Source organism: Lepidochelys olivacea (genome assembly GCF_965140295.1).
Source record: "Lepidochelys olivacea isolate rLepOli2 genome assembly, chromosome: 2".
Taxonomy (NCBI): Eukaryota; Metazoa; Chordata; order Testudines; family Cheloniidae; genus Lepidochelys; species Lepidochelys olivacea.
In genome coordinates, this window is record NC_140412.1 from 266,882,468 (window position 1) to 266,907,199 (window position 24,732).

At 46.8% G+C, this 24,732-nt stretch overlaps 1 protein-coding gene across 2 annotated transcripts in view; it reads left to right on the forward strand.

Annotated features, from left to right (window-relative positions):
• The first annotated feature begins 11,977 nt into the window (after window positions 1–11,977).
• Window positions 11,978–24,732, forward strand: part of TBRG4 (transforming growth factor beta regulator 4) — a 28,625-nt gene continuing 15,870 nt past the window's right edge. The window contains exons 1-5 of one of the 2 annotated variants that reach the window (XM_084621520.1): window positions 11,978–12,138; window positions 13,881–14,379; window positions 18,138–18,461; window positions 21,074–21,245; window positions 24,473–24,630. In XM_084621520.1, coding sequence (XP_084477646.1) covers window positions 13,957–14,379; window positions 18,138–18,461; window positions 21,074–21,245; window positions 24,473–24,630 — 1,077 coding nt within the window. In that variant the 5' untranslated portion in view covers window positions 11,978–12,138; window positions 13,881–13,956. Of the gene's footprint in view, window positions 12,139–12,979; window positions 12,999–13,880; window positions 14,380–18,137; window positions 18,462–21,073; window positions 21,246–24,472; window positions 24,631–24,732 lie in introns of those variants that run through there. The other variant, XM_084621521.1, reaches the window with a different exon arrangement.

A 24,732-nucleotide genomic window follows, 5' to 3' on the forward strand; every position in this document is an offset into this window, starting at 1 on the left:
AGAAAACATAAAATTCACCTACCCCAGTTAGCATAACAAAAGTGGTGATAGTATCATAATGTCTAAACATGCAGTTTTAAGGCTTTTGATAAGTAATAAATAGTGATAGTTTAGAGCTGGTTTTCCAAAATGGTGGCCACAATTTTATATCAGAAAAATTAAAATGGAGGACTCAGGCTGAACTGATCAATAGCAGAAAGGTACCTGGAGTGAAATAAAGTTCAGCAAGGTGAGGCTAAGTTCACTCCCAAATACCTGAGGAGAGGGGTCAATCACGTGAGGAGGAGGTTCTCAGTCAGGTCCAGCTCAAATGACAGGTAAAGCTGCTTGGCTGAATAGGTACCACACAGGGAGGAACTAGCATTGAGAAAGCAACTGATCATAGGGTTACCATACTCCGTATTTTCACCTCAGGCTTTTTGGTTCTTAAATCGCCGTCTGGGAGGAATTTTTAAAACCCATCTAAAACCCATTATTGCCATTATTATTTTTCCCCAAAGAAGAGTTGATCATTCGAGAAAGAGAGTGAATGTTGATCACTCGAGAGAGTGCCCGCTTTTTCCCCCTAGCTCCCAGCGCTTGCGCCGCGAAGCAGCTGGGAGGGAGAGGGGGGGAGGGGAAACGCGGCACGCTCAGGGGAGGAGGCAGGGCCGGGATTTGGGGAAGGGGTCCAATGGGGCAGTGAGGAGGCGGAGTTGAAGCACGGCCGGAGGCAGGGGAGCGCGAGCAGCCACCGGCGCCGGGGAAATTTGGCGCCTAGCCCTATGGTTCCAGACAGGTCTGATCATTTTTCCATAGTGGTAATAGTGCAACGTCAACAATTTCAGTGTCTTTTCTGAGTTCATACCGTGCGTGGTAGTGCTTCCTTAAGAGCTCTTTACTCGATATTTTATTTTACTACCCCCAAGCCCAATGCGAAAATGGTAGTGCAAATTCACTGCAGAACTAAAGACGAAATTCCCGTGTTTTCAAAGTGGTGGAGAAGAATGGGAAGCTGAGTTCTTGGTATGTAGACCTGGTACTTACGTCTCTGTGAAAAATAAAGGCACTAATGATTTACAAACTCAGGTGGACTCAGACAAGCACAAAAAAGCAGTTTGAGGAGAGAGCTCATCAACAAAATTGACAGATTAGTTTGTAAAACCAGGCAGCGAACCAGAGGATGCTGTTACGGCAGCAGAGGGTGGTTTTGTATTTCACACCATTCAGCGTCATGATCACTTTAAGTCAATGGATTGCACATCTGTCTTGTTGAAGAAGACATTCCCTGATTCTGAAGTAGCACGGAAATTTTCAAATGCCAGAACCAAGACAGAAGCTCTGTGCTTGCATCGCATTCTGTTGATGGTGTTCTGAAAACGTTTGACGAAAATGACATAGCTTACTGTGGAGTTGCTACAGATGGAAGCAATCATGGTTCAGTGAAAATATTTCCAGTAATTATTCAGTATTTTGACGGAAACAATGGCGGTTTGCAGTCAAAATTGATTGAGGTCCAGAACACATCTAATGAGACTGCCGACACAATTGCTCATTACGTAAAAGAAATGCTTGAAAAAAATTGTTTGTTTGAGAACTGTATTGCTTTTACAGGTGACAACTGCAATACAGTGTTTGGAGGACTCCGGCGTGATGAAGATGGAAAGAATGTGTTTGCAAACTTAAAGAAGTTGTTGCAGAAGAGAACATTAATTGGTGTTGGTTGCCCAGCACACATTTTGAACAACTGTGTTCACCATGCAGCAAAAAGAATGAACGTTGACATTGAGAACATTATTTTTAAAATATACCAGTACTTTCATAGCTACACCGTCCGAACTGAGCGGCTGAAGTACTGTGAGTTTGTTGATGCTGAATACAGAAAGCTGCTTTCTCATAGCAAGACACGATGGGTGTCATTATTTCCAGGCATTACAAGGCTAATACAGACATTTCCGGCCTTGAAATAATTCTTTCGGTCACAGAACAAACCACCCACAGTGCTTAAGACATTTTCTGAGCATGAATTAAGTGAGATTTACCTCTGGCACATGCATTCACTCATGAGTGTATTCCAAACTTACATCCAAGAAATCAAAAGGGAAAGCAATTCTGTCATGGAAGTGCTGAAAAGTTTGAACTCGGTTCACAGTATCCTTCTTGAATGCAAGACTCACAACTTTATGTCCCTGAAAGTTAAAGGACTACTGGCACAAAAGTGCATGGAAGAAATTGATGAAGAGTGTGACAAATCTGTGCTGAAGTAGATAATATATACAGCAGATGCTTAGAATATTTGGAGAAGTGGCTTAAACCCCTGGAAGACTTATCTTGTTTCAGGTGGATTACCCTGAGACACCGAATTGGAGTGATGTGGAACCTTGTATCAAGTACCTGATCGATAAGAGGGTGCAAATTGATGACGTGAAGTGTTTGGATCAGGTCAGCAACCTGAAGAAGTTTACGGAAAGTTGCAACAGTGATGAAGAGTTCAGTAATGTGCTAGCACACCAGAAGTGGACCAAATATTTTGACAAATCCAAAAACATTGAGTGTCATTCAGAACTGTTAAAGATTACACAGTTCTTCTTTGCTATTCCTTCTCACAATGCATGTACAGTGAATTTTTTCACTGATGCAAAGCCAATGGACAAAGGAAAGGAACAACTTGGATGTTGAGTCGCTGAAAGGAATTCTACTTGTACAGTACAACTTCAGACAACTTCTTGTAAAGACTTTCATGCCTTCTTAAAGAGCAATCAACCACTGCTGAGAAAAATGCGATCTACAGAGAAGTATGTGTTGGCACACGAGGAGAAAGGTGAAAGGAAAGGACTGGTGAAAGGACTAAACATTCTATGAAGAACTGGTGAAAGGAAAGGACTCACTACATATAAAGAAGTGCAGTAAACTCTAAATAATTAAACTTCACTTTGTAGGCCATATCACTTTTTCTTATATATACTCAATATAGACGACATGTAGCGCACAGCATATATAGCAGTATAATAACACATTCATACAACGCAAGTTGGTAGATAATCATGCAAATACCCCCCCCCCATCCCCAGAGTGTCCTCTTTTTTGAATGTTCAAATATGGTAACCTTAACTGATCAGAAAGGATCAAAAATCTTATATAAGGCAGAGAACTAACAGGCTTAGGTGTGGGTGTGTGAGCGAAGCAGGAGAACAGCAAAGGACCAGCAGGAGCGCGGATGGGGAACGGACAGAGGAGCATTTGACAGAACAAAAGGACCCATAAGACAAATCAGAGAGATTTTAAGGAGAGTAAATATAACCATTTTAAAATCCAGAGGATGTCTGTGTAGGATTGTAAATAAAGTTGGATGTCTGCATCTGAATGGATTTTTACCCGACCCATTCTATGATTGCCTGATCACCACTCATAGAATGTTTAGTCATGTATTTTAATATGCAATATTTTAATGCTGTCTTATACATATATATATAAGGGTTCTGTATGTTATATTGTAACAGGTTTGGTACTATATTGTAACGTGTTAAGGCTTTATATATGTTTTTATTTCATTTGACCAAATCCAACTTGTTGTGCTTTGACTTATAATCACTTAAAATCTATCTTTTGTAGTTAATACATTTGTTTGTTTATTCTACCTGAAGCAGTGCATTTGGCTTGAAGCATGTCAGACTCTCCCCTTGGGATAACAACCCTGGTACATATCAATTTCTTTGTTAAATTGACAAACTCATATAAGCTTGCAGCGTCCAGTGGGCATAACTGGACACTGCAAGACGGAGGTTCCAAGGGTTGTGTTTGGGACCAGACATATTGGCTAGTGTCATTCAGTTGCACAATCCAAGCAGCGGCTGGCCAAAAGTGCTCACTCACGGAGTTGGGAGCAGCTTACATGCTAGAGGCTGTGCGTGAACAGCCCGGTAGTGGGGGTTCTCACAGCAGAGCAGGGTAAGGCTGGCTCCCAGAGTCGAGGACTGGAGTGACCTAGCAGATCACTGGTCCAGATAACATCAGAAGAACATCACACTCTTCTAAAGAGATTTTGCTTTACTTTCTTGTACAGATAGCGACCACCAACTTCTCTCCCTAATGAATGATAATCTCCCTTTTTGAGAGAGAATTTTATTTCTGATGGGTGAGGATTACCTGTTTGGAACAACATGGTTGTAAAACTAAAATGGACCCCAGACATGCGTGACACATTATCTAGGAGATTGGAAGACTCTTAGATTTTTCAGAGATGTAATAATTATGTCCGAGAATTCCTCTCAAATTTGTGAATAATATAAGTTGCTGGTAAAGTCCTTACAATTGCTTGTCTCTAAACAAATTGATTTTGGTTTTAATTATCCCAAAAATGCTTTCAAAGATAAGCGTACTTGGTTTGATGAGGACTGTGTGAAGGAAAAGTTTACTCTAGCACATAAAGCTAATAGGGTAAGATGCAGTCCCTCTCCTAACTTACTTCCTAATTTAGTAGCCACCAGAAGAGGATATAAAAAATTATATCAAAAGATCAAGAATATTTCAGATCCTAGTGGAAGGATTTTTAAACAGCAGCTAAAGTAAAACATTTTTCCACATTTTGGAAGATGGTGGCCTCGAGCTCTGGTAGATCCAGCTGAGGATCCCCATACTAATGACTGAGCACATTTTGGCCAGGTCTTTAATGATTCTCCCTGCCCAATTCTTTAAATCTAATTCTACTATACTTGATGTAATGAGGAATCCTCTCTTTGATTTACCACTCTGTCTTCCAGTAATGTACAAAAAAATCAGTCGGTTATTTTAGCCCAACAACAGAAAAAAGCTCCAAGGGAGGATTTCTTCTTTCTGAAGTTTTTTGGAAGAATCTTGATTGGTGGTCCACATTCCTGGCTAAATTATTGACTGTCATGAATCACGCTGGATGGATTCTATCTGGCTGAAAGTCTAGTATCATAGTTCCTATTTTTAAAAGGGAGCACAGAAAGAATCCTGCTTCATAGAGACCTACGAGTCTGGTAGATGTGGCACAGAAAATTTATTCCAGATTATTACTATCTAAACTTTAAATATGAATTTTGGACACTAATTTACCACATTAGAGCAGTCTGGCTTTAGGGCTGGTAGAGCCACAATTGACAAGAGTTTTATCTTACATGATTTATAAATATCATCTAGTGCTCTTAACCACAGTATACAGTGTATGCTGTTCTCATAGATCTAAAGATGGCATTTGATGCTATTAACCAAGAAACTTTGGGCACAACTAAGAATGATGCGTATTGATCTAAGACTTTTGTATATTCTAGAGGCTCTACATCAGAGCAATATGACAAATGTAAGAACTAAAGTCAATGGAGACTGTAGTAACATTTTCCCCTACTTTTCTAGCATGTCTTTTTAATTTATGTATTAATGATTTGGTGGATATTTTAAAGATAGATAATTTCCTGATGGTCTGACATGAAAGTCCTTTACCACTGCATAGGTTGCCTCTCCACTGAACTGATCCAGACCTATCAAACTAAAACTAGTGAGGGAGATTTCAGTGAAGAATGAGATTCAGCCCTGGTCTACACTAGGACTTCAGGTCGAATTTAGCAGCGTTAAATCGATTTAAACCTGCACCCGTCCACACAGTGAAGCCCTTTATTTCGACTTAAAGGGCTCTTAAAATCGATTTCCTTACTCCACCCCTGACAAGTGGATTAGCGCTTAAATCGACGTTCCCAGCTCGAATTTGGGGTACTGTGGACACAATTCGATGTTATTGGCCTCCGGGAGCTATCCCAGAGTGCTCCATTCTGACCGCTCTGGACAGCACTCTCAACTCAGATGCACTGGCCAGGTAGACAGGAAAAGAACCGCGAACTTTTGAATCTCATTTCCTGTTTGGCCAGCGTGGCAAGCTGCAGGTGACCATGCAGAGCTCATCAGCACAGGTGACCATGATGGAGTCCCAGAATCGCAAAAGAGCTCCAGCATGGACCGAACGGGAGGTACGGGATCTGATCGCTGTTTGGGGAGAGGAATCCGTGCTATCAGAACTCCGTTCCAGTTTTCGAAATGCCAAAACCTTTGTGAAAATCTCCCAGGGCATGAAGGACAGAGGCCATAACAGGGACCCGAAGCAGTGCCACGTGAAACTGAAGGAGCTGAGGCAAGCCTACCAGAAAACCAGAGAGGCGAACAGCCGCTCTGGGTCAGAGCCCCAAACATGCCGCTTCTATGATGAGCTGCATGCCATTTTAGGGGGTTCAGCCACCACTACCCCAGCCGTGTTGTTTGACTCCTTCAATGGAGATGGAGGCAATACGGAAGCAGGTTTTGGGGACAAAGAAGATGAGGAGGAGGAGGAGGAGGTTGTAGATAGCTCACAGCAAGCAAGCGGAGAAACCGGTTTTCCCGACAGCCAGGAACTGTTTCTCACCCTAGACCTGGAGCCAGTACCCCCCGAACCCACCCAAGGCTGCCTCCTGGACCCAGCAGGCAGAGAAGGGACCTCTGGTGAGTGTACCTTTTAAAATGCTATACATGGTTTAAAAGCAAGCATGTGAAAGGATTACTTTGCCCTGGCATTTGCGGTTCTCCTAGATGTAGTCCTAAAGCCTTTGCAAAAGGTTTCTGGGGAGGGTAGCCTTATTTCGTCCTTCATGGTAGGACACTTTTATCACTCCAGGCCAGTAACACATACTCGGTAATCACTGTAGAACAAAGCATTGCAGTGTATGTTTGCTGGCATTCAACCAAAATCCGTTCTTTCTCTCTCTGTGTTATCCTCAGGAGAGTGAGATATAATTCATGGTCACCTGGTTGAAATAGGGTGCTTTTCTTCAGGGACACTCAGTATAGCCCATTCCTGCTGGGCTGTTTGCCTGTGGCTGAACAGAAATGTTCCCCGCTGTTAGCCACGGGGAGGGGGGAGGGTTGAGGGGGTAGTCACGCGGTGGGAGGAGGCAAAATGCGACCTTGTAACGAAAGCACATGTGCTATGTATGTAATGTTAACAGCAAGGTTTACCCTGAAAGAGTGTAGCGACTGTTTTATAAAATGTGTCTTTTTAAATACCGCTGTCCCTTTTTTTTTCTCCACCAGCTGGATGTGTTTCAATGATCACAGGATCTTCTCCTTCCCAGAGGCTAGTGAAGCTTAGAAAGAAAAAAAAACGCACTCGAGATGAAATGTTCTCCGAGCTAATGCTGTCCTCCCACACTGACAGAGCACAGACGAATGCGTGGAGGCAAATAATGTCAGAGTGCAGGAAAGCACAAAATGACCGGGAGGAGAGGTGGAGGGCTGAAGAGAGTAAGTGGCGGGCTGAAGACAGGGCTGAAGCTCAAATGTGGCGGCAGCGTGATGAGAGGAGGCAGGATTCAATGCTGAGGCTGCTGCAGGACCAAACCAGAATGCTCCAGTGTATGGTTGAGCTGCAGCAAAGGCAGCTGGAGCACAGACTGCCACTGCTGCCCCTCTGTAACCAACCGCCCTCCTCCCCAAGTTCCATAGCCTCCACACCCAGACGCCCAAGAACGCGGTGGGGGGGCCTCCGGCCAACCAGCGACTCCACAACAGAGGATTGCCCAAAAAAAAGAAGGCTGTCATTCAATAAATTTTAAAGTTGTAAACTTTTAAAGTGCTGTGTGGCATTTTCCTTCCCTCCTCCACCACCCCTCCTGGGATACCTTGGTAGTCATCCCCCTATTTGTGTGATGAATGAATAACGAATGCATGACTGTGAAGCAGCAATGACTTTATTGCCTCTGCAAGCGGTGATTAAAGGGAGGAGGGGAGGGTGGTTAGCTTACAGGGAAGTAGAGTGAACCAAGGGGCGGGGGGTTTCATCAAGGAGAAACAAACAGAACTTTCACACTGTAGCCTGGCCAGTCATGAAACTGGTTTTCAAAGCTTCTCTGATGCGTACCGCGCCCTCCTGAGCTCTTCTAACCGCCCTGGTGTCTGGCTGCGCGTAACCAGCAGCCAGGCGATTTGCCTCAATCTCCCACCCCGCCATAAACGTCTCCCCCTTACTCTCACAGATATTGTGGAGCACACAGCAAGCAGTAATAACAGTGGGAATATTGGTTTCGCTGAGGTCTAAGCGAGTCAGTAAACTGCGCCAGCGCGCCTTTAAACGTCCAAATGCACATTCTACCACCATTCTGCACTTGCTCAGCCTGTAGTTGAACAGCTCCTGACCACTGTCCAGGCTGCCTGTGTACGGCTTCATGAGCCATGGCATTAAGGGGTAGGCTGGGTCCCCAAGGATACATATAGGCATTTCAACATCCCCAACAGTTATTTTCTGGTCTGGGAAGAAAGTCCCTTCCTGCAGCTTTTGAAACAGACCAGAGTTCCTGAAGATGCGAGCGTCATGCACCTTTCCCGGCCATCCCACGTTGATGTTGGTGAAACGTCCCTTGTGATCCACCAGAGCTTGCAGCACTATCGAAAAGTACCCCTTGCGGTTTATGTACTCGCCGGCTTGGTGCTCTGGTGCCAAGATAGGGATATGGGTTCCGTCTATAGCCCCACCACAGTTAGGGAATCCCATTGCAGCAAAGCCATCCACTATGACCTGCACATTTCCCAGGGTCACTACCCTTGATATCAGCAGATCTTTGATTGCGTGAGCTACTTGCATCACAGCAGCCCCCACAGTAGATTTGCCCACTCCAAATTGATTCCCAACTGACCGGTAGCTGTCTGGCGTTGCAAGCTTCCACAGGGCTATCGCCACTCGCTTCTCAACTGTGAGGGCTGCTCTCATCCTGGTATTCATGCGCTTCAGGGCAGGGGAAAGCAAGTCACAAAGTTCCATGAAAGTGCCCTTATGCATGCGAAAGTTTCGCAGCCACTGGGAATCGTCCCAGACCTGCAACACTATGCGGTCCCACCAGTCTGTGCTTGTTTCCCAAGCCCAGAATCGGCGTTCCACAGCATGAACCTGCCCCATTAGCACCATGATGCATGCATTGGCAGGGCCCATGCTTTCAGAGAAATCTGTGTCCATGTCCTGATCACTCATGGGACCGCGCTGACGTCGCCTCCTCGCCCGGTATCGCGTTGCCATGTTCTGGTGCTGCATATACTGCTGGATAATGCGTGTGGTGGTTGATGTGCTCCTAATTGCCAAAATGAGCTCAGCGGCCTCCATGCTTGCCTTGGTATGGCGTCCGCACAGAAAGAAGGCGCGGAACGATTGTCTGCCGTTGCTCTGACGGAGGGAGGGGCGACTGACGACACGGCTTACAGGGTTGGCTTCAGGGAGCTAAAATCAACAAAGGGTGTGCCTGTACATCAAGGAGTATTTCAGGCAGGACTGCACGGAGGGTTCCAATAAGAAATGGTGCACCAAAGTTATCGTTGTTATTGGAACAAGGAGGTTAGCCTGGCCTCTGATTGATACATGGCTAGATTAACCTCGCTGCGCCTTCTCTGTGACTGACTGCAGTGTGATCTAGACAGGGGAGGAGGAAAATGAGTCCAAAACAAATCTGGTCTATTTCTTGTTCTGACCCACTCCATCGATCCTTTACATCTTTGGCTGGCAGCAGACAAAAAAGGCGCGAAATGATTGTCTGCCCTTGCTTTCACGGGGGGAGGGAGGGTGGGAACGGGGTCCTGACGATATGTACCCAGAACCACCCGCGACAATGTTTTAGCCCCATCAGGCATTGGGATATCAACCCAGAATTCCAATGGGCAGCGGAGACTGCGGGAACTGTGGGATAGCTACCCACAGTGCAACGCTCCGGAAGTCGACGCTTGCCTCGGTACTGTGGAAGCGCTCCGCCGAGTTAATGCACTTAATGCACTTAGAGCATTTTCTGTGGGGACACACACACTCGAATATATAAAACCGATTTCAAAAAAAACGACTTCTATAAATTCGACCTAATTTCGTAGTGTAGACATACCCTAAGTTTCCCATAGAATCAATACCAAAAAAAAATCTTTTGTAATAGAGAATTACCTTAAAAGTCACATTCTAATTAATGTCAAGTGAGGGAATTGGCCTCTCACTAAGAATTTGCAGATCTAAGGATCATCAGGCCAAGTACAAAAATGGGGTGGGGGCACATGAGAAACTGCTTCACTTTTAAGTGCTACTACAAATTAATTATGTAAGTATCAATAAAAACAAATGTTACATGCTTTCCTAGAGGAAAGAATAATCGGACACAGTTCCAGAATGAGAGATGGGATGGGAACACATTCAGTTGAGGTGCACAGTGGGTAGTCAATGGAATTTGCTTAAAGCACAAATTTGCTAGTTGGTTGATTAAATGGGAGGTGTCTGTGCAGAACAGTAGTTATTCTGTTTATTAAGCCCAGTTGGCAGATTTTCTAGCACCAGGAAAAGGTATAAAATTAACACCCCTAAATGGAAAACAAACAAGAACTTTAAAAACAAAATGGAAATAGCAAGTGGTACTAATTGGTTTGCTTGAATGTTGTACCCTCTGACCACCCTTCATCTATTTTGAATCTTTAGATTGTAAACTCTTCTGAGTAAGAAAAATGTTATCCTAATTGTCTGTCAGCACAAAGAGCCCGCAATGTGGATTTGCACCATTGGTTGCTACTGCTACATAAATAATCAAATGTGCAAATGATAGCAGACCAGCAGCATTCAAGCAGTGTGTAAAATACTTGTAACATAGCAGCTGGAATTTATATGCACTATTGCTGTCTATGGGTTGGAATCAGCCACACTCAACATTTATCAGACATGTTCCTTGACAGAAGCCTGAAAACAGGATATTAAATTCTATTACTCCTAACAGCTAGTAATGAACACAGGATAATAGAAGTTATAGATGAAAGGCTCTTACTGTTGCCCACTCTCATGACTTTGTCATGAGTCTCAATAATTATTTTCCTTTAAGCCCCAGCTCCTAGAGTCAAGTAGGATGTGATAATTTCAACCTTCCTTCTTAAATAAAATATATATATATATCTAACCCTCATGGCTGTTGAGAAAAACTTCAAAATACGATCCCAGTACATCCTAGAGGCTCAAAAAGCAGAAAGCAAATTAAAAGCACACCAAATCTATTTTTCAAATATAATCTCATGCCTTAAAAGCCAATCTTATGACTGGTTTCAGAGAGGTAGCCATGTTAGTCTGTAGCAGCAAAAAGAATGAGGAGGAGGTCTCTAAGGTGCCACAAGTACTCCTTGCATTAATCTTATGATCGTGAGCCTGACGTGATGACTGAACATCTGGGGTTGGCAACCCTGGGAGCCGTTCCTTTCCGCACACCAGACAGCGCCCACTTAAGAAAAATGGGCCTCCACCTAGACAGTAAAATCACTAGCTTCCGGTGAAGTGAGCTGTAGCTCACGAACGCTCACGCTCAGACAAATTGGTTAGTCTCGAAGGTGCCACAAGGCCTCCTTTTCTTTCAGCTCCCCCTAGCGTTCCACCCCAAATCCCCCCTATTTCAGCAGAAGGTGGAGGGGCCTGTCCCCAGGCCTGGAACACCTATAACCGGAGCGGCCGTTCAGACACGACAGGGACAGGCGTCGGGCAGGCGGCCCGGCCTTCGATACAGCCCTCACTGAAGCGCCTCCCCTCGACCAGGGGGGTTGCGGGGGCCCTGCATCGGGCCTGCGGCGTGCCAGAGCTTTGGGGCAGGCCGAATTGGACACTCGCCCCCCTCCCTGCCCAAGAGAGGGGCGGGGGCGACCCCGCCCCCCGGCCTAGGGCCGCGTAGGCCCCCCAGCAGCCCGGCCACGCGGAAGCGGCCCTGGCAACCCCCTCAGCAGAAGATGCCGGGCGCCGCTCCCGATGCCCGCGAGGGGGGCTGTCCCCCGCCTTCCCCAAGGCGCCCCCAGCGCCATCTGAGGGGGCTGCGGCTGCCGTTAGCCCGGCCGAGCCCCTCCCTGCCTCCACCCCGCCCAAAATGGCGCCGGCGCAGAGCGGCCCGCCCCCGAATCCGCCCGCGCCCAGGCGGCGCCCGGAAATACCCTCGCCCGCCGCCGCCCTCAGTGAAGATGGCGCCCGTGGCGTGTCTCTCCCCCCAGCGGCAGCCAATGGGCGCGGCGGAGGAGCGTCGCGGGGGTAGTGACGCGGCCGGCCCGCGCCCCCTCACGCGCGCTCTGTCCCTCTCCCCGGGCGCGGGCGGGCGAGGTCAGCTCGGCGGGGCCGGCGGTTGCTGAGGCGGGGCGGTGAGTGGCTGGCGGCCAGGCCCCGGAGGCCTCCCTGGCTCTGGGGGAGGGGCGGCGGACCGGGCCGGGCCAGTCACGGCGCCGGGAAGAGGGGTGGTCCCCCGCCCCCTCCCTTCCCCCGCGTGCCGGCCCGGATCCGTGTCCCGCCGCGCCTGGGGCTGTTCCGGCTCCCGGCCGCGAGAGAGGGGGGGGGTGTATCCGGGCCGCGGGGGGGGCCTGGCCTAGAAATCGGGGGGCCCCGGGCTGTGGCCGAGCCGGTTCCCCTCTCCGCCCGGCGGGGGCGGGCGGCCGTTCAACGCCCCGCGCCCGCCCTGCGTGCCGGGCCCTGGGCCTCGCCCTGGTGACATTGACCTGCCCCCGGCTCCCTCCCTGTCTCGGCCTGAGCGGCTGCTCGCGGGCGGGGCCTCCCCGTCGGGCCGCTGCGCCCCCACACCGCTGCGCCGGGAGAAGCCCCGAGGGCGGGCACCTTCCCCCCTGGAGCTGGGGCTGATTTGTGGGTAAATAACGTCTAGGGCTCCCTACGCTGGCAAAGTGCCCGTCGTGCAGAGGTGGCCTCGGCGGGACGCTTGTCGGTAGGAGCCGGGAAGCGGGCGATCCAGTGCAGACGAGGGGGTGGGGTCCATCAGAGCTGGGCCTCCTGTCCCTCCATGTGCTGCTGCTGCCCCAGAGGAACTGGCCTGTGGGTCAGGGGAGAAGAGGCCCGTTCTCGGTGATTTCACAACTGGCTTCGGCAGGACTAGGAGAGGCTACCCAGAAGTACCATCCGCGTTTTGTGCCTGCAGGGTGCATGTGACGGAGCAGGGTACTTACATGAGCGGGCTCAGAGCCAAACCGTTCAGCAGTGCTGTGGCAGTGCTCAGGTATTGCCGGGATTGGTAGGAAGTAGATACAACCCTATGATGGATGTCAGTGGTCACAAATGGGAGTTAATACCAACCTTCAATTTTCACTGTAACTTCTAAGCGGGAGTTTTAAATTTTCATGGGTTCCCCCTCCCCACAATTGCTCTCGATTTCAACTAAGTTACTGATAATGTGCCTAAGACTTAGGCTGATTGTTGTGAATAAATGAGTGAAAGTGGAAGGAAGTGTTTCTTGCGGGCCCAGACCTTAGTGATGCTATATAAATATCATGAATGAATGTAAAACAAACAGGGCTGAAATTCATTGACAGTTCCCAACATGAGACTACACTTTATCTTCTAGAGCAGTTGAGTGTCCGTAAGGCCTTGTCTACGCTTGTGGCAGCACGTGGGGTAGACGTAGCTATGGGCCAGAGTGAAAAACGGGCTGCTTCCTCACTGTGGTGTGTAGCTACACGTGGCTGTGAAAGGCTTTGGCCAAGGGGAGGCAGCAGTGAAATGCTCTGGCAGCAAGGATGCTACACTGCTAAAAAGAGCCGAGTAGAGGTGGGAGGCACTGCTTGGGTGTGTAGAGAGCCATGTAGGTACAGACGCCAAGGTTCTGGCTTGTCTGTACTCTACTTACCTAAGCAGTGCCTCGCTGTCTACATTGCTGTTTATACCCATGCTAGCTGGGTGTGTAGTGTGTCTACACTACACACCACTACAAATGTAGGCATAGCCTATGTGACACATGATTTTCAGTCACTACCAGCCTGGGCTAGATTCAAACCAGGCTATTGATGGAAAACTCTATGCCCTAGAGTCATCCAGTTCCCTCTTCTTTTTTAACTTTCAAATATGCTTTTGTTAAAGTGTTTTTTTTTTTTTCCTTTTGTAGGGCCTCTGAAATGTGGAGTTGACCCCAGTTCAGTTTTGTCCCCCTCCTCTTCACTCCCAATAGCTCTAGCTGTGTCATGGCAGCCAGACTGGTGCAACGCTGTTGTCATCGGCTCTTTTGTGGCTCCATCTTCGCACCCCTGGCGACCCCAACTTCTCTGTTAGCACCAGCATCCAAGACAGTGGTAGCAAGAGCTCTACCTCAGGCAGCTCTTGCTTCATTACACACTTCAAGCCTCTCCAGGCAAACAGACAAACTCTCAGTCAAGGAGCAAGTGTACAGCCGACATCCAGAGCATAGAGAGATTGATGAACTCATTGAATCAGCTTCTAGCCCTGAAGATCTCTTGAACGTGGGTGAACATCACCCTCTAAATGGGAACCAGGCCTCTGCAGTAGTCATCCAACTCTCCCGACTCGTGGTGGACAAGAAACTAGAAACAGAGAGCATCTTGCAGGACAGTCGCTTCCAGCAAGTGCTCAACATTCTAAATAGCCAGGTATGTTCCCATGATGCCACGGATGGGCGCTCTTGGAGGGAGGAGTGTGACGGGAGAACAAGCAGATAAAGTCCCCTTTCCCAGCTGCTTTTAGCTGGTGGCCTGTGCAGAGTTGGCTGGTCACATGATGTTGGTTCTCCTAACTTCCAGCTGAGAGAGACAGAGCCCATGGAAGGGAGAGAGAGAGTGACCGACTGCTTTCACAAAAGGCAGAATACTTGCTGCACTGGAAACAACTAAAAACGCAACATTACTTGGCTATTCCATTTCTGTGTGTTCAATGGCTGTAGTGGCTGTGGGTGCTATGCGTCCCAGTGGATGGGCACGGGCAGGGATTGAGGTGATAGCCTAGCACACACAACATTGCCTTCCCAATTTGCAGTCTCTTTTTTTGAGATTATGCTGCTGCGCCTCCCCTATCGGTGACATGAGGCAATGGTGCTTCAGAGAACCCTGCTAAGTTCTGTTGTCTTCACAGGGGCTGCGGTGAACAGCAGCACAAGGACTAATAAAGTTTGAATTGGACTGAGCGTTGGTGAATTCTGCCAGCAGCAGTGTTGTACCCATGTTAAGAACTTTAGTTTCCCCCTTTGGGCATATCACTGAATCCACACCCAGCTCTCAACAGCCACATGGAACCCTGGATTAGCCCAATGAAATCTCAGTAAAATGATGATAATGAGAGTGGGTTTCACATGTTACATTATGTTCTCCACTATCTATTCTTAAACTACAGCAGCCATGTCAAATTCAGTACTGTCCTTGTCTGTGGTTGGTACTGGCCCAGCTGGCTGCCACAGCAATATCTGTAGTTCATGGGCCCCATGTCTCTATTACTGGACCCTGGGGATAAAAGAATGCTACAGACACCTTGTATAGATCAGTAGAAATACTGAAGCATCTCACCCTAAGAGCATGCATACACGGGGATGTTAAATTGGATTCGTTTGTTTGCTCTGAGTGCACCAATTTGGTGCACTTAGATCTGGAAAAAGGGGTAAACAGTGAGATGGCAAAATTTGCAGACAATACAGAACTACTCAAGATAGTTAAGTCCCAGGCAGACTGCGAAGAACTACAAAAGGGTCTCTCAAAACTGGGTGGCTGGGCAACAAAATGGCAGAAGAAATTCAGTGTTGATAAATGCAAAGTAATGCACATTGGAAAAGATAATCCCAACTATATGTATAAAATGGTGGGGGTCTAAATTAGTTGTTACCACTCAAGAAAGAGATCATGGAGTCATTCTGGTTAGTTCTCTGAAAACATCCATTCAGTGTGCAGCAACAATCAAAAAAGTTAACAGAATGTTGGGAATCATTAAGAAAGGGATAGATAATAAGACAGAAAATATCATATTGCCTCTGTATAAATCCATGATGCACCCATATTCTGAATACTGCGTGCAGATGTGGTCGTCCCATCTCGAAAAAGATATACTGGAATTGGGAAAGGTTGAGAAACGGGCAACAGAAATGATTAGGGGTATGGAACGGCTGCCATATGAGGAGAGATTAATAAGACTGGGACTTTTCAGCTTGGAAAAGAGACGACTAAGGAGGGATAGGATAGAGATCTATAAAATCATGACAGGTGTGGAGGAAGTAAATATGGAAGTGTTATTTACTCCTTCGCATAACACAAGAACTAGGGGTCACCAAATGACATTAATAGGCAGCAGGTTTAAAACAAAAGGAAGTATTTTTTCACACAACGCACGGTCAATCTGTGGAATTCCTTGCCAGAGGATGTTGTGAAGGGCAAAACTATAACAGGGTTCAAAAAAGAACTAGATAAATTCATGGAGGATACGTCCATCAATGGCTATTAGCCAGGATGGGCAGGGATGGTGTCCCTAGCCTCTGTTTGCCAGAAGCTGGGAATGGGTGACGGGATGGATCCCTTGATGATTACCTCTTCTGTTCGTTTCCTCTGGAGCATGTGGCATTGGCCACTGTTGGAAGACAGGATACTGGGCTAAATGGACCTTTGGTCTGACCCAGTATGGCCATTCTTATGTAAATGAACTGAGTGGCATTCACACTACTTTGTTATGCCACGCTGCTCTGTGCTACTCAATACTGCTATCAGAAAGTGCCATACCTAGCTGTGTGCTAGCATTTAAATGGGGATCTGGTTGAGATGACCATGGAGCAGTGAAGGTGCACAGACAGATCCATAGACAGGATGATCCAGGTGTGAAGCAGTGCACTGTGGGATGGCAGTGGGAGGATTGCCAGAAGCAGAATAGTTAAGGATTTGTCCACATGAACCTTAAAGCAAATAAACTCACTGCAATGAGGAGTTACTTCTCTTCCAAAGAGGATTAATTGCTGCCATCTAAGTTACTAAATAACTTGATTTTAAAAAGAAGTTGAGTGTGGGCACAAGACACTCTAATTCAAACAAACTAAAGTTAAGCTGATATAAGACCCCGTGTAGACAAGCCCTGAGATATCAAAAGACAGGTAGGGGTGGACCAGGCCAGCAATTGGACAGAAGTCTCTCAATGGAATTTGGTATCAAAGTGCTGCAGGAAATAGTGTTGGTGATTTGTATTGAAAGACTGAATGGGGCACAAGACTGAGAGTGGGAATACTGAGGTTCTGTTCCTGGCTTACCAGTGACCTGTGTGATCTTTGGTAGGTCATGATATGTTTCTTCAGCTGCCTAATGGGTGATACTTGTTTACAGACCCTTTGCAATCTACTCTGAGATCTCTAAGAATTACTGTTCTACAGTGGTGATCATCAGCCTGAGTCAGTGTCCAAGCCTGGCTCTGAGAGGCTGCTGTGCTCCTTGAAGCGCCAAGTTTCTGACAAGTCTTAAGACCGAAGTCTTGGTTATTATGGTGCCTGTGATACCATTTGCCAGAGCACTAGTAGAGCACCCTGGCCACATTCTATCTGAGCCGTTACAGTCTACTTCCCTTGATACCTTCTGCAGCTTCAAGCTGAAAAGTGATTCTTCCGTTTCCTTAAACTGTTTTGTCATGTTGTTAGATAGCTGTCATGTTCCACCCCAGAGGTGGCTGCAATTTGGTGATATTTTCTTTGTTTTCTGCACAACCCGTGGGGATTCTTCAGCATGAAAGGTGCTTTAGAAGCTAGACTATCATCTGTGCAACTTTGGGCTTCTGGTTTTTTTTTTCCAGCTGCATATTAGCTTTTCTCACTGGAACTGCCAAGTTGACCCCATTGCCCAGCAGCGATAGCCCTACGCTGCCCTGTGGGTGACCTGGGTCATTGGATCTTGCACATATAGTCAAGATCTGGAAGCATAAGAATGATGGCCTTTCAGCTTCATCATCAGTTTCTCCTTGGAGAAGAGCCGCAAGTGCCCTGTGCCTTCATGAGGCAGTTGTGGAATGTACACGGGGGCGGGAGGGGAGTTTGGTCTGAACATAGAGGAAAAAGAGAGAGAAATGTTGACTGACACTAAAGGCAATGAAAGCTCAGCCCTGGGAAAACTAGAGCACCACTGCTCTGTCTCCAGACCAGGGCTGGACATAGCAGCTGCTCATGCTGCTGGGAAAGCTGCAGGCTGTGAGTGAAGTTAAAGGGGCAGTGAATGTGGAGTGTAGACACGGGAGCACTAAAACCACTCTTTCGGGGGTGCCTTCTGGAGCGTCTGGCATTTGCCAATGCTGGATGACTGATCCCATCTGATAAATCCTCTAGTCTCTAACTCCACTTCTTGCTCTGTTACAGCCTCCTTTGTGCCTAACAACATTCCCATATTTCCTCTTTGCTGCCTAGCTTTCCCAGGTCTGGAATAGCTCTTTGTTGCCCCTCTTGAAGAGCCTCTACCGTCTGGGACTGGAGAGGAATAAAAGGGAGCTGAGATCGGTGAAGCAGGAGGTACGCTGGCGGTTAAGACGCTTGAACTTCAGGCAGATTGCTTCCCTGGCAGAGTACATAGCAGCCAGCGAGCACACGGAAGATCAGAGTGAGCTGCTGAGCGACGTGGTGAAGCACCTGGAGCTGCGCTGGACGGAGATTGGGGACACCAGAGTTGTGGTGGCACTGATGATGAAGGTCGGGCACCTCTCGCAGACCCTGATGGACCGGCTGGAGGACAAGGTATAGGCAGCAGCTAGGACATGCGTGAGTCTTCTGCAGGGTGGATTGATTTAAATAAATCCTTTTAAATCTCCCATTTGAATCATGATTTAAATCAGCAAGCAGGTAGCCTTGATTTAAATCAGTAATTTTAATTGTGCTTTCCATTTGTACTTTCTAGTTATTTTCTTTGGCTAGTAATTATTGAAACATGTTGATTTGCAACTAAATACGGCCTCTACGTCAAATTTGGTGCTTCTTTTTGCTAACCAGGAGGATAAACTGTATCTATACACAGATATTGAACCAGTGATATAGCTTAACTTACATTTATTTAGATTCTTAATTTTTACATTTATTACAAGAGAATGATGAATGATGCATTTCTCACTTCCTAGATGATCAATTTTTTACTTGCAGTTTGTGTCAAGCTGTATTTGGATGGAAATTCACATTTAATTGCAAATGCACAAAAACAGAACTTTACATGTTTTATTTAAATAAAGTACCTTAAATGTGCTGGATACATAAGGGAAAAAAGTTCAGCAAAATTAGGGCTGTCAAGTGATTAAAAAAATCTATTCACAAATAAGGGCTCGTAGGCATTTATACAGCACGTCAGGCATGCATGGCAGCATGTTCCCTCAGGGGCCTCCTGGGTCTTTTCTGATCTGGAATGTTTTCCCACCACCACCCCAAGAATGTTGTTGTTTTTTTTAAAGCAGTGATCCTGAATCTGACAAGCCAAACAACCCACATCTGGTCTGAGGTTAAGGAGAGAACTGTTGTGGTTTACTTTACAGTTTACTGAAATGGCTCCATAGTGAGACTCTGTAAAGAGCCTGCCTCACCCCCAGGGCCAAGCTCCACTGAGATCTGAGCACAGAGTTGCAGAATCTGCTCATTGTGGGGGCACGCTGCCTTGAGACTCCCCCATTTAAGTCATCACAGATGGGGAGAAAAGGAATGTTACCTTAGTTCTCTTTCCATTCCTTTCTCCTTCCAGTTCAGCCTGGTTCTGAATCAGATGGCTTGTGAATCACAGCTCTGCAGGCCTGTGCCCGTGGATTAGCTCATTGCTTACTAGATGTCCTTCAGGCATGTGATCTGGGCTGAGGAAACGCTCCCCAGATTGAAACCACCAGTGAGGTCTCTAAGTGGTTGTTTGACTGCAGCTATGTCAAATTCAGTACTCACCTTTTCCATGGTGAGTACTAGCCCAAAAAGCTGCCATAGAAACATCTGTAGTTCATGGGCCCCACGTCTCTCTCTTTCTGGATCCTGGGGATAAATATTTGCTGCAGACATTGGTACATGCTAATAAAAATACCACAGTTTAGACTGATTGGCTTGGGATTTTGCCAGGTAGCAAATTAAACACAGTGGGGTAAGGTTAGTAATAGGTGAGATGCCAAGGGAAACACCAGGAAATGGTGTTAATGATTCAGTAGGGGTTACTCTTTCCCCTCTGTCAGTACTCACCTTGCTGGTGCATTGGTTTAGAAGCTCAGATCCCATGGGGCTGAGCCCAACATAAACCCTTAATGTTAGAGCGCTGTAATCTTTTGGATGAAATGTAAACTGAGATGCTCAGAGTTTAAGGCCAAAAGGAACCGTTCGATCACCTAGTCTCCTCTCCTGCATAGGACAGGTCATTTATTTTTTTAAAAAAGGCTCCAGAGGCAGTCCGAGTAACTACAGGCCCATAAGCCTAACCTCAGTACCAGGCAAATTGGTTGAAACTGTTCTAAAGAACAGAATTATCAGACACATAGATGAACACGATTTGTTGGAGAGGAGTCAAAATGGCTTTTGTAAAGGGCGAGGCATGATTTCCCATCTATTAGAATTGTTTGAGGGGGATCAACAAACATGGACAAGGGGATCCAATGGATATAGTTTACTTAGACTTTCAGAAAGCCTTTGACAAGGTCCCTCACAAAAGGCTCTTAAGCAAACTAAGTAGTCCTGGGGTAAGAGGGAAGGTCTTCTCATGGGTCACTAACTGGTTAAAAGACAGAAAACAAAGAGTAGGAATGAATGGTCAGTGTCTCCGAGGAATTAGCCAAGATGGTCAGGGATGCAACCCCATGCTGTGGGTGTCCCTAAGCCTGTGACTGCTAGATGCTGGGGCTGGGCAACGGGACAGATCATTAGATAATTGACTTGTTCTGTTCATTCCGTCTGAGGCATCTGGCATTGGCCACTGTCGGAAGAGAGGATACCAGGCTGAAGGGGCCATTCGTCTGATCCAGAATGGCCATTCTTATGTTTTTAAATTTCACCCAGTTACTCCTGTATTGAGCCCATACTGGCCACTTGTGGTTGTAATAGATCCCACAGTATTTTTTGCAATAGTATTCAATGTAGCACTGATATCCTGACCAAATTCAGTCAGAAGTAATTACGCCCTGCCTCCATTAATTCTCCCCTCTGGATACAATGGTTTTGACATCATTTCTTATACTGTTTATTACTGTGATCTGCTGTGTTCTGCTCCAGCATTTCAGCGCTGGATGATCTTTGAGAGGGTATGTTTTGTAAGATACTTTGAAATGTGAGATATGTAAGCAGTTAATCGTGTAAATTGCTTTATCCCACCTTTACTCTCTGTGCTTAATGTCTGTTGGCAGGCTTTGGAATTAGCCGAGCAATTCACTGCTGAGGACATTCGGAAAGTGGCGTTGGTTTTAGCTCTCCAGAACCGGCGCTCTGTCCCCCTGCTCCGGGCCATTTCCTACCATCTGGTTCAGAAGCACTTTACCCTCAGCACTAGTGTTCTTGTGGACTTGGCCTTTGCATATGGTAAGTGAGTCCAGCCGTCCCCTGAACTACTCAGTCAAGTATCACACCAGCAGAGTCCAGTGCAGCACAGTCTTTGCATTGAACTAGGACTTCAGAGCATCAGTACCATGATGATGCAGTCCTGGCTGAGGAAGAGGAGGACCACCTTGAGTCCTAAGCTCATACATTCAAGTACAAATAACTTTACCCAGCGGGTTGAAATCTCTCTTGACCCTGCTTTGGAGAGTTAACTGTCGAGTTATTTGGTACCTCTAATACACACCCACAATGGAATTGATTTTCTCAGTTACAATGCAGACCTTACAGTGCCCTCAGCTTTTGCATTCTATTCTATTTAGTTTCTTACCATGCTCATCAGCCTCATATCAAAGCACCTTCCAATAGTGCATTAAGTGTCACCATCCACATCTACCACGGACTTCTAGCAGCAAAGGCTTTCAAAGAAAACTACTTAAACCTGCACAGTTTGAAAGAGACCTTCTTTGAGCACACAGCAGAGTGGCAGAAATTCCCAAATTCTAATCCCAGCTCTGCAGCGGATTCCCTCTGTCACCAAAGGCAGTCATTTAACCTATGTGCCTCAGTTTCCCCACCTGCAAAAGGTAGGTGTTACTACCTGCCTGTTTCAGCAGGCCAGAAGTGCTGTGGTTGTGGGATTGGCAATGAACTGGATTGCCCAGATGGAATTAGGCGTAAAGGGGTGATGTTACAAAATTATTTGATCTCTCTCCATCAGAGTATTAGTTGAGGAATATTTGTAAAGTGATACTATTTTATCCAGTGACTAATATACTACATAGTACAGTAGGTCTCTGCCTGTGCTCTTGGGTGTGGCGGGCCAATGTATTTCAGTCTTAACTCGGAGATATCTCTGTTTGCAAGCTACAGCATAGATCAGAGTTTTCTGATCCATCACAATAATGAACCTAGTCATAGCATGCTTAGGTATAAACAACATTAATTTGAGCAGAAAGTAACACACCCATTGGTATAATAATGGGTTTCTTAGTTCTCTGACCCCTCCTTGCTGGTTTCTGCAGACATTTTGCCTCTCATCCTCTGCAGGACATCACAAACGCTGCTTTCTTGTTAGCAACAGTCCAGACAAATGGGCAGTGTATCCTCCTACCAGGTAGAACAGTGACATGAGCCCCTCTGTTAAACTGGCTGATTCCAGCTGAGCAGTCCACTTCATTGTCTGTCTTGCACGTGACCAACTGGCTGAACTACGACTACCTAGATGGGGTGGTTATATACTCTAAAAAGCGACAGTAGAAATGGCATTCAGAGCATTCCCTGCTTCTCTCAGTGAATCTAGACTAGATCATCTCTCCTGTAATTTGGGTGATGAACCACTGGAACAAACTACCAAGGGAAGTGGTGGAGCCGCTATCTCTTGATGTCTTCAGAGCTACATTGGATGCATTTCTGGAAGATGCTTTAGTCCAATACAAGTTACTGGGCTCAGTACAGGGGGAATGGGTTGAAATTCTCTGGCCTGTGTTATACTGGAGGTCAGACTGAGTGATTGATTAACCCCTTCTGACCTTAACATCTATGAGGAATTGAACAATCTATTGACTGCCAGCCCCAGGACTCCTATAGTCTTAGAGTCTTACTGGGCTCTTGCTGATTCGTGCATCGCCACAGAAATTCTGCCATTAGAATGTATTGAGATAAAGGTTCTGTTGGCGTGAGCCAGAAGAGAGTCCTGCTCGCGCTCCCAGAGCTGCGGTGGTTCTGCAGCGATAACAAATGTAGCTTACGTACGACTTGAACTCCTGGAGCAGATCTGTTCAGTAATTAGGTACCAGTTGGCCACAGGTTTGTTACCCTGACCATAACTGAACTTAAGTTCTTTTCCAAACTTCTAAACTCGGCAGAATTCAGTAGTTCAGTATTACTCCGATGGACTTTCACAGGTTTTTCTTCTCCCCTCCTGGCCCATCTGACACTGTTTCACTTCCCTTGGTATTGTCTGTTTCTGGGGATTTTTGCCCACAACACTCCTCACCTATGATGATGGTTCTTTAGTTCCCTGTTTTCTGTAGCATCCATCACCCTAAATCCTAATTTTGTTTTCGGATACAGCTTAGTATTAACTTCAAGCTTGTAGCGAATTTATTCCTCAGCCAAGACAAGCTCCTTTGTGTGTTGAAGAAAGTTATTCGGATTTAATGAAGATTTTAAAATAAGTACCATCCCTAGGTGTAGAGCTGCAGGGACATGCACCCAGTGGAATGGGAATATCTGGAGCTCTGCGTTCTGAAATGGTGCACGTGGGTTTGTTTATACGATTAGGAAGGCAAATGAACATGCTAGCGCTTTGCTCTCAAATTATTTTCATCTTGCAGACATTTTAAGTACATTGACAACAGCCCTGGGGAAATAGAATATTATCTCCATTACGCAGTTGGTGCAACTGAGGCCCCAAAAGGTTAAGTGACATGCCAGAGAGGGAGTCAGAGAAAGCTGAGCTAGCAACTGCAAAGTTCCTGCCTCCTGGCCCTTGTCACTACACCTCTTCCCACTAGTACTTTGATTTGATTACTTCAACATCAGTGTAACGGTGCTGCTTGATCATTTCAAACACAAGGGCCCCATGCGCCTATCTGGGGCTGTGTGTTTGACTTTCCCCTTGGAAGTTTCACCTGGTGGCTGGCTCAGCGTTAATGTGGATACCATGAGTACTCCTATGGGATTTAGGCTGCCCCTTGGTATTAGTTAATGAGCCTACAGTCAGGCTAGCATCAGGTGTGAAGCACTCTGCAGCCTTGTCAAATGCAGTGCTCTCTTCCTCAGTGATGGGTACTGACCCAAATAGCTGCCACAGAAGCACCTGTAGTTCATGCCATGTCTGTCTAGAGAGGGGATAAAAATCTTCCACAGGCACCCAGCACAGGCCAGCATCATTAGTCTGAATCCCTTCTCAGCACCGCCTGGTGATCGAGAGAGGCTGATGGGCTTGGGGCAGAGGCCTGGCCTGGTTCTCTGTAGTTGCAAGAGTATGGTTGTGGCTAAGATCTGATTTCGAGGTGGGGAGGGAACAGCATTCATCCAGAGCCTCTTCCTCTCCAGGAATACAGCTTGATGCTTTTGCTTGTCTCCCCCTGTGCCTTACCCCCCCCCCAGACGTCCCGCTCCCCCCTTGCACTGCTCCCACTGATGCTTCGGAGCTCCCGGCTGACTCCTCTTAAGCAGGTGCTGATTTCTTCTGCCTCTTTAAGGAAAGCTGAATTTCCACCAGACCCAGGTCTTCCAGAAGATGGCATCAGACCTGCACGCCCGCGTGCCCGAGATGGCTCATGGTGACGTGGGGCGCTGCATCAAGTCCTTTGCTTACCTCAAGTGGCTCAACCTGCCCCTCTTTGAGGCCTTCGCTCAGGTGAGGAGACTTGAGTGGGGAAGGAAAGGGGGAAACAGCCATTGTTGGGCCCCTCTGCTTCAGTTTCCCAAGCTGTAAGATGGGGTAATGATGCTGAGATGT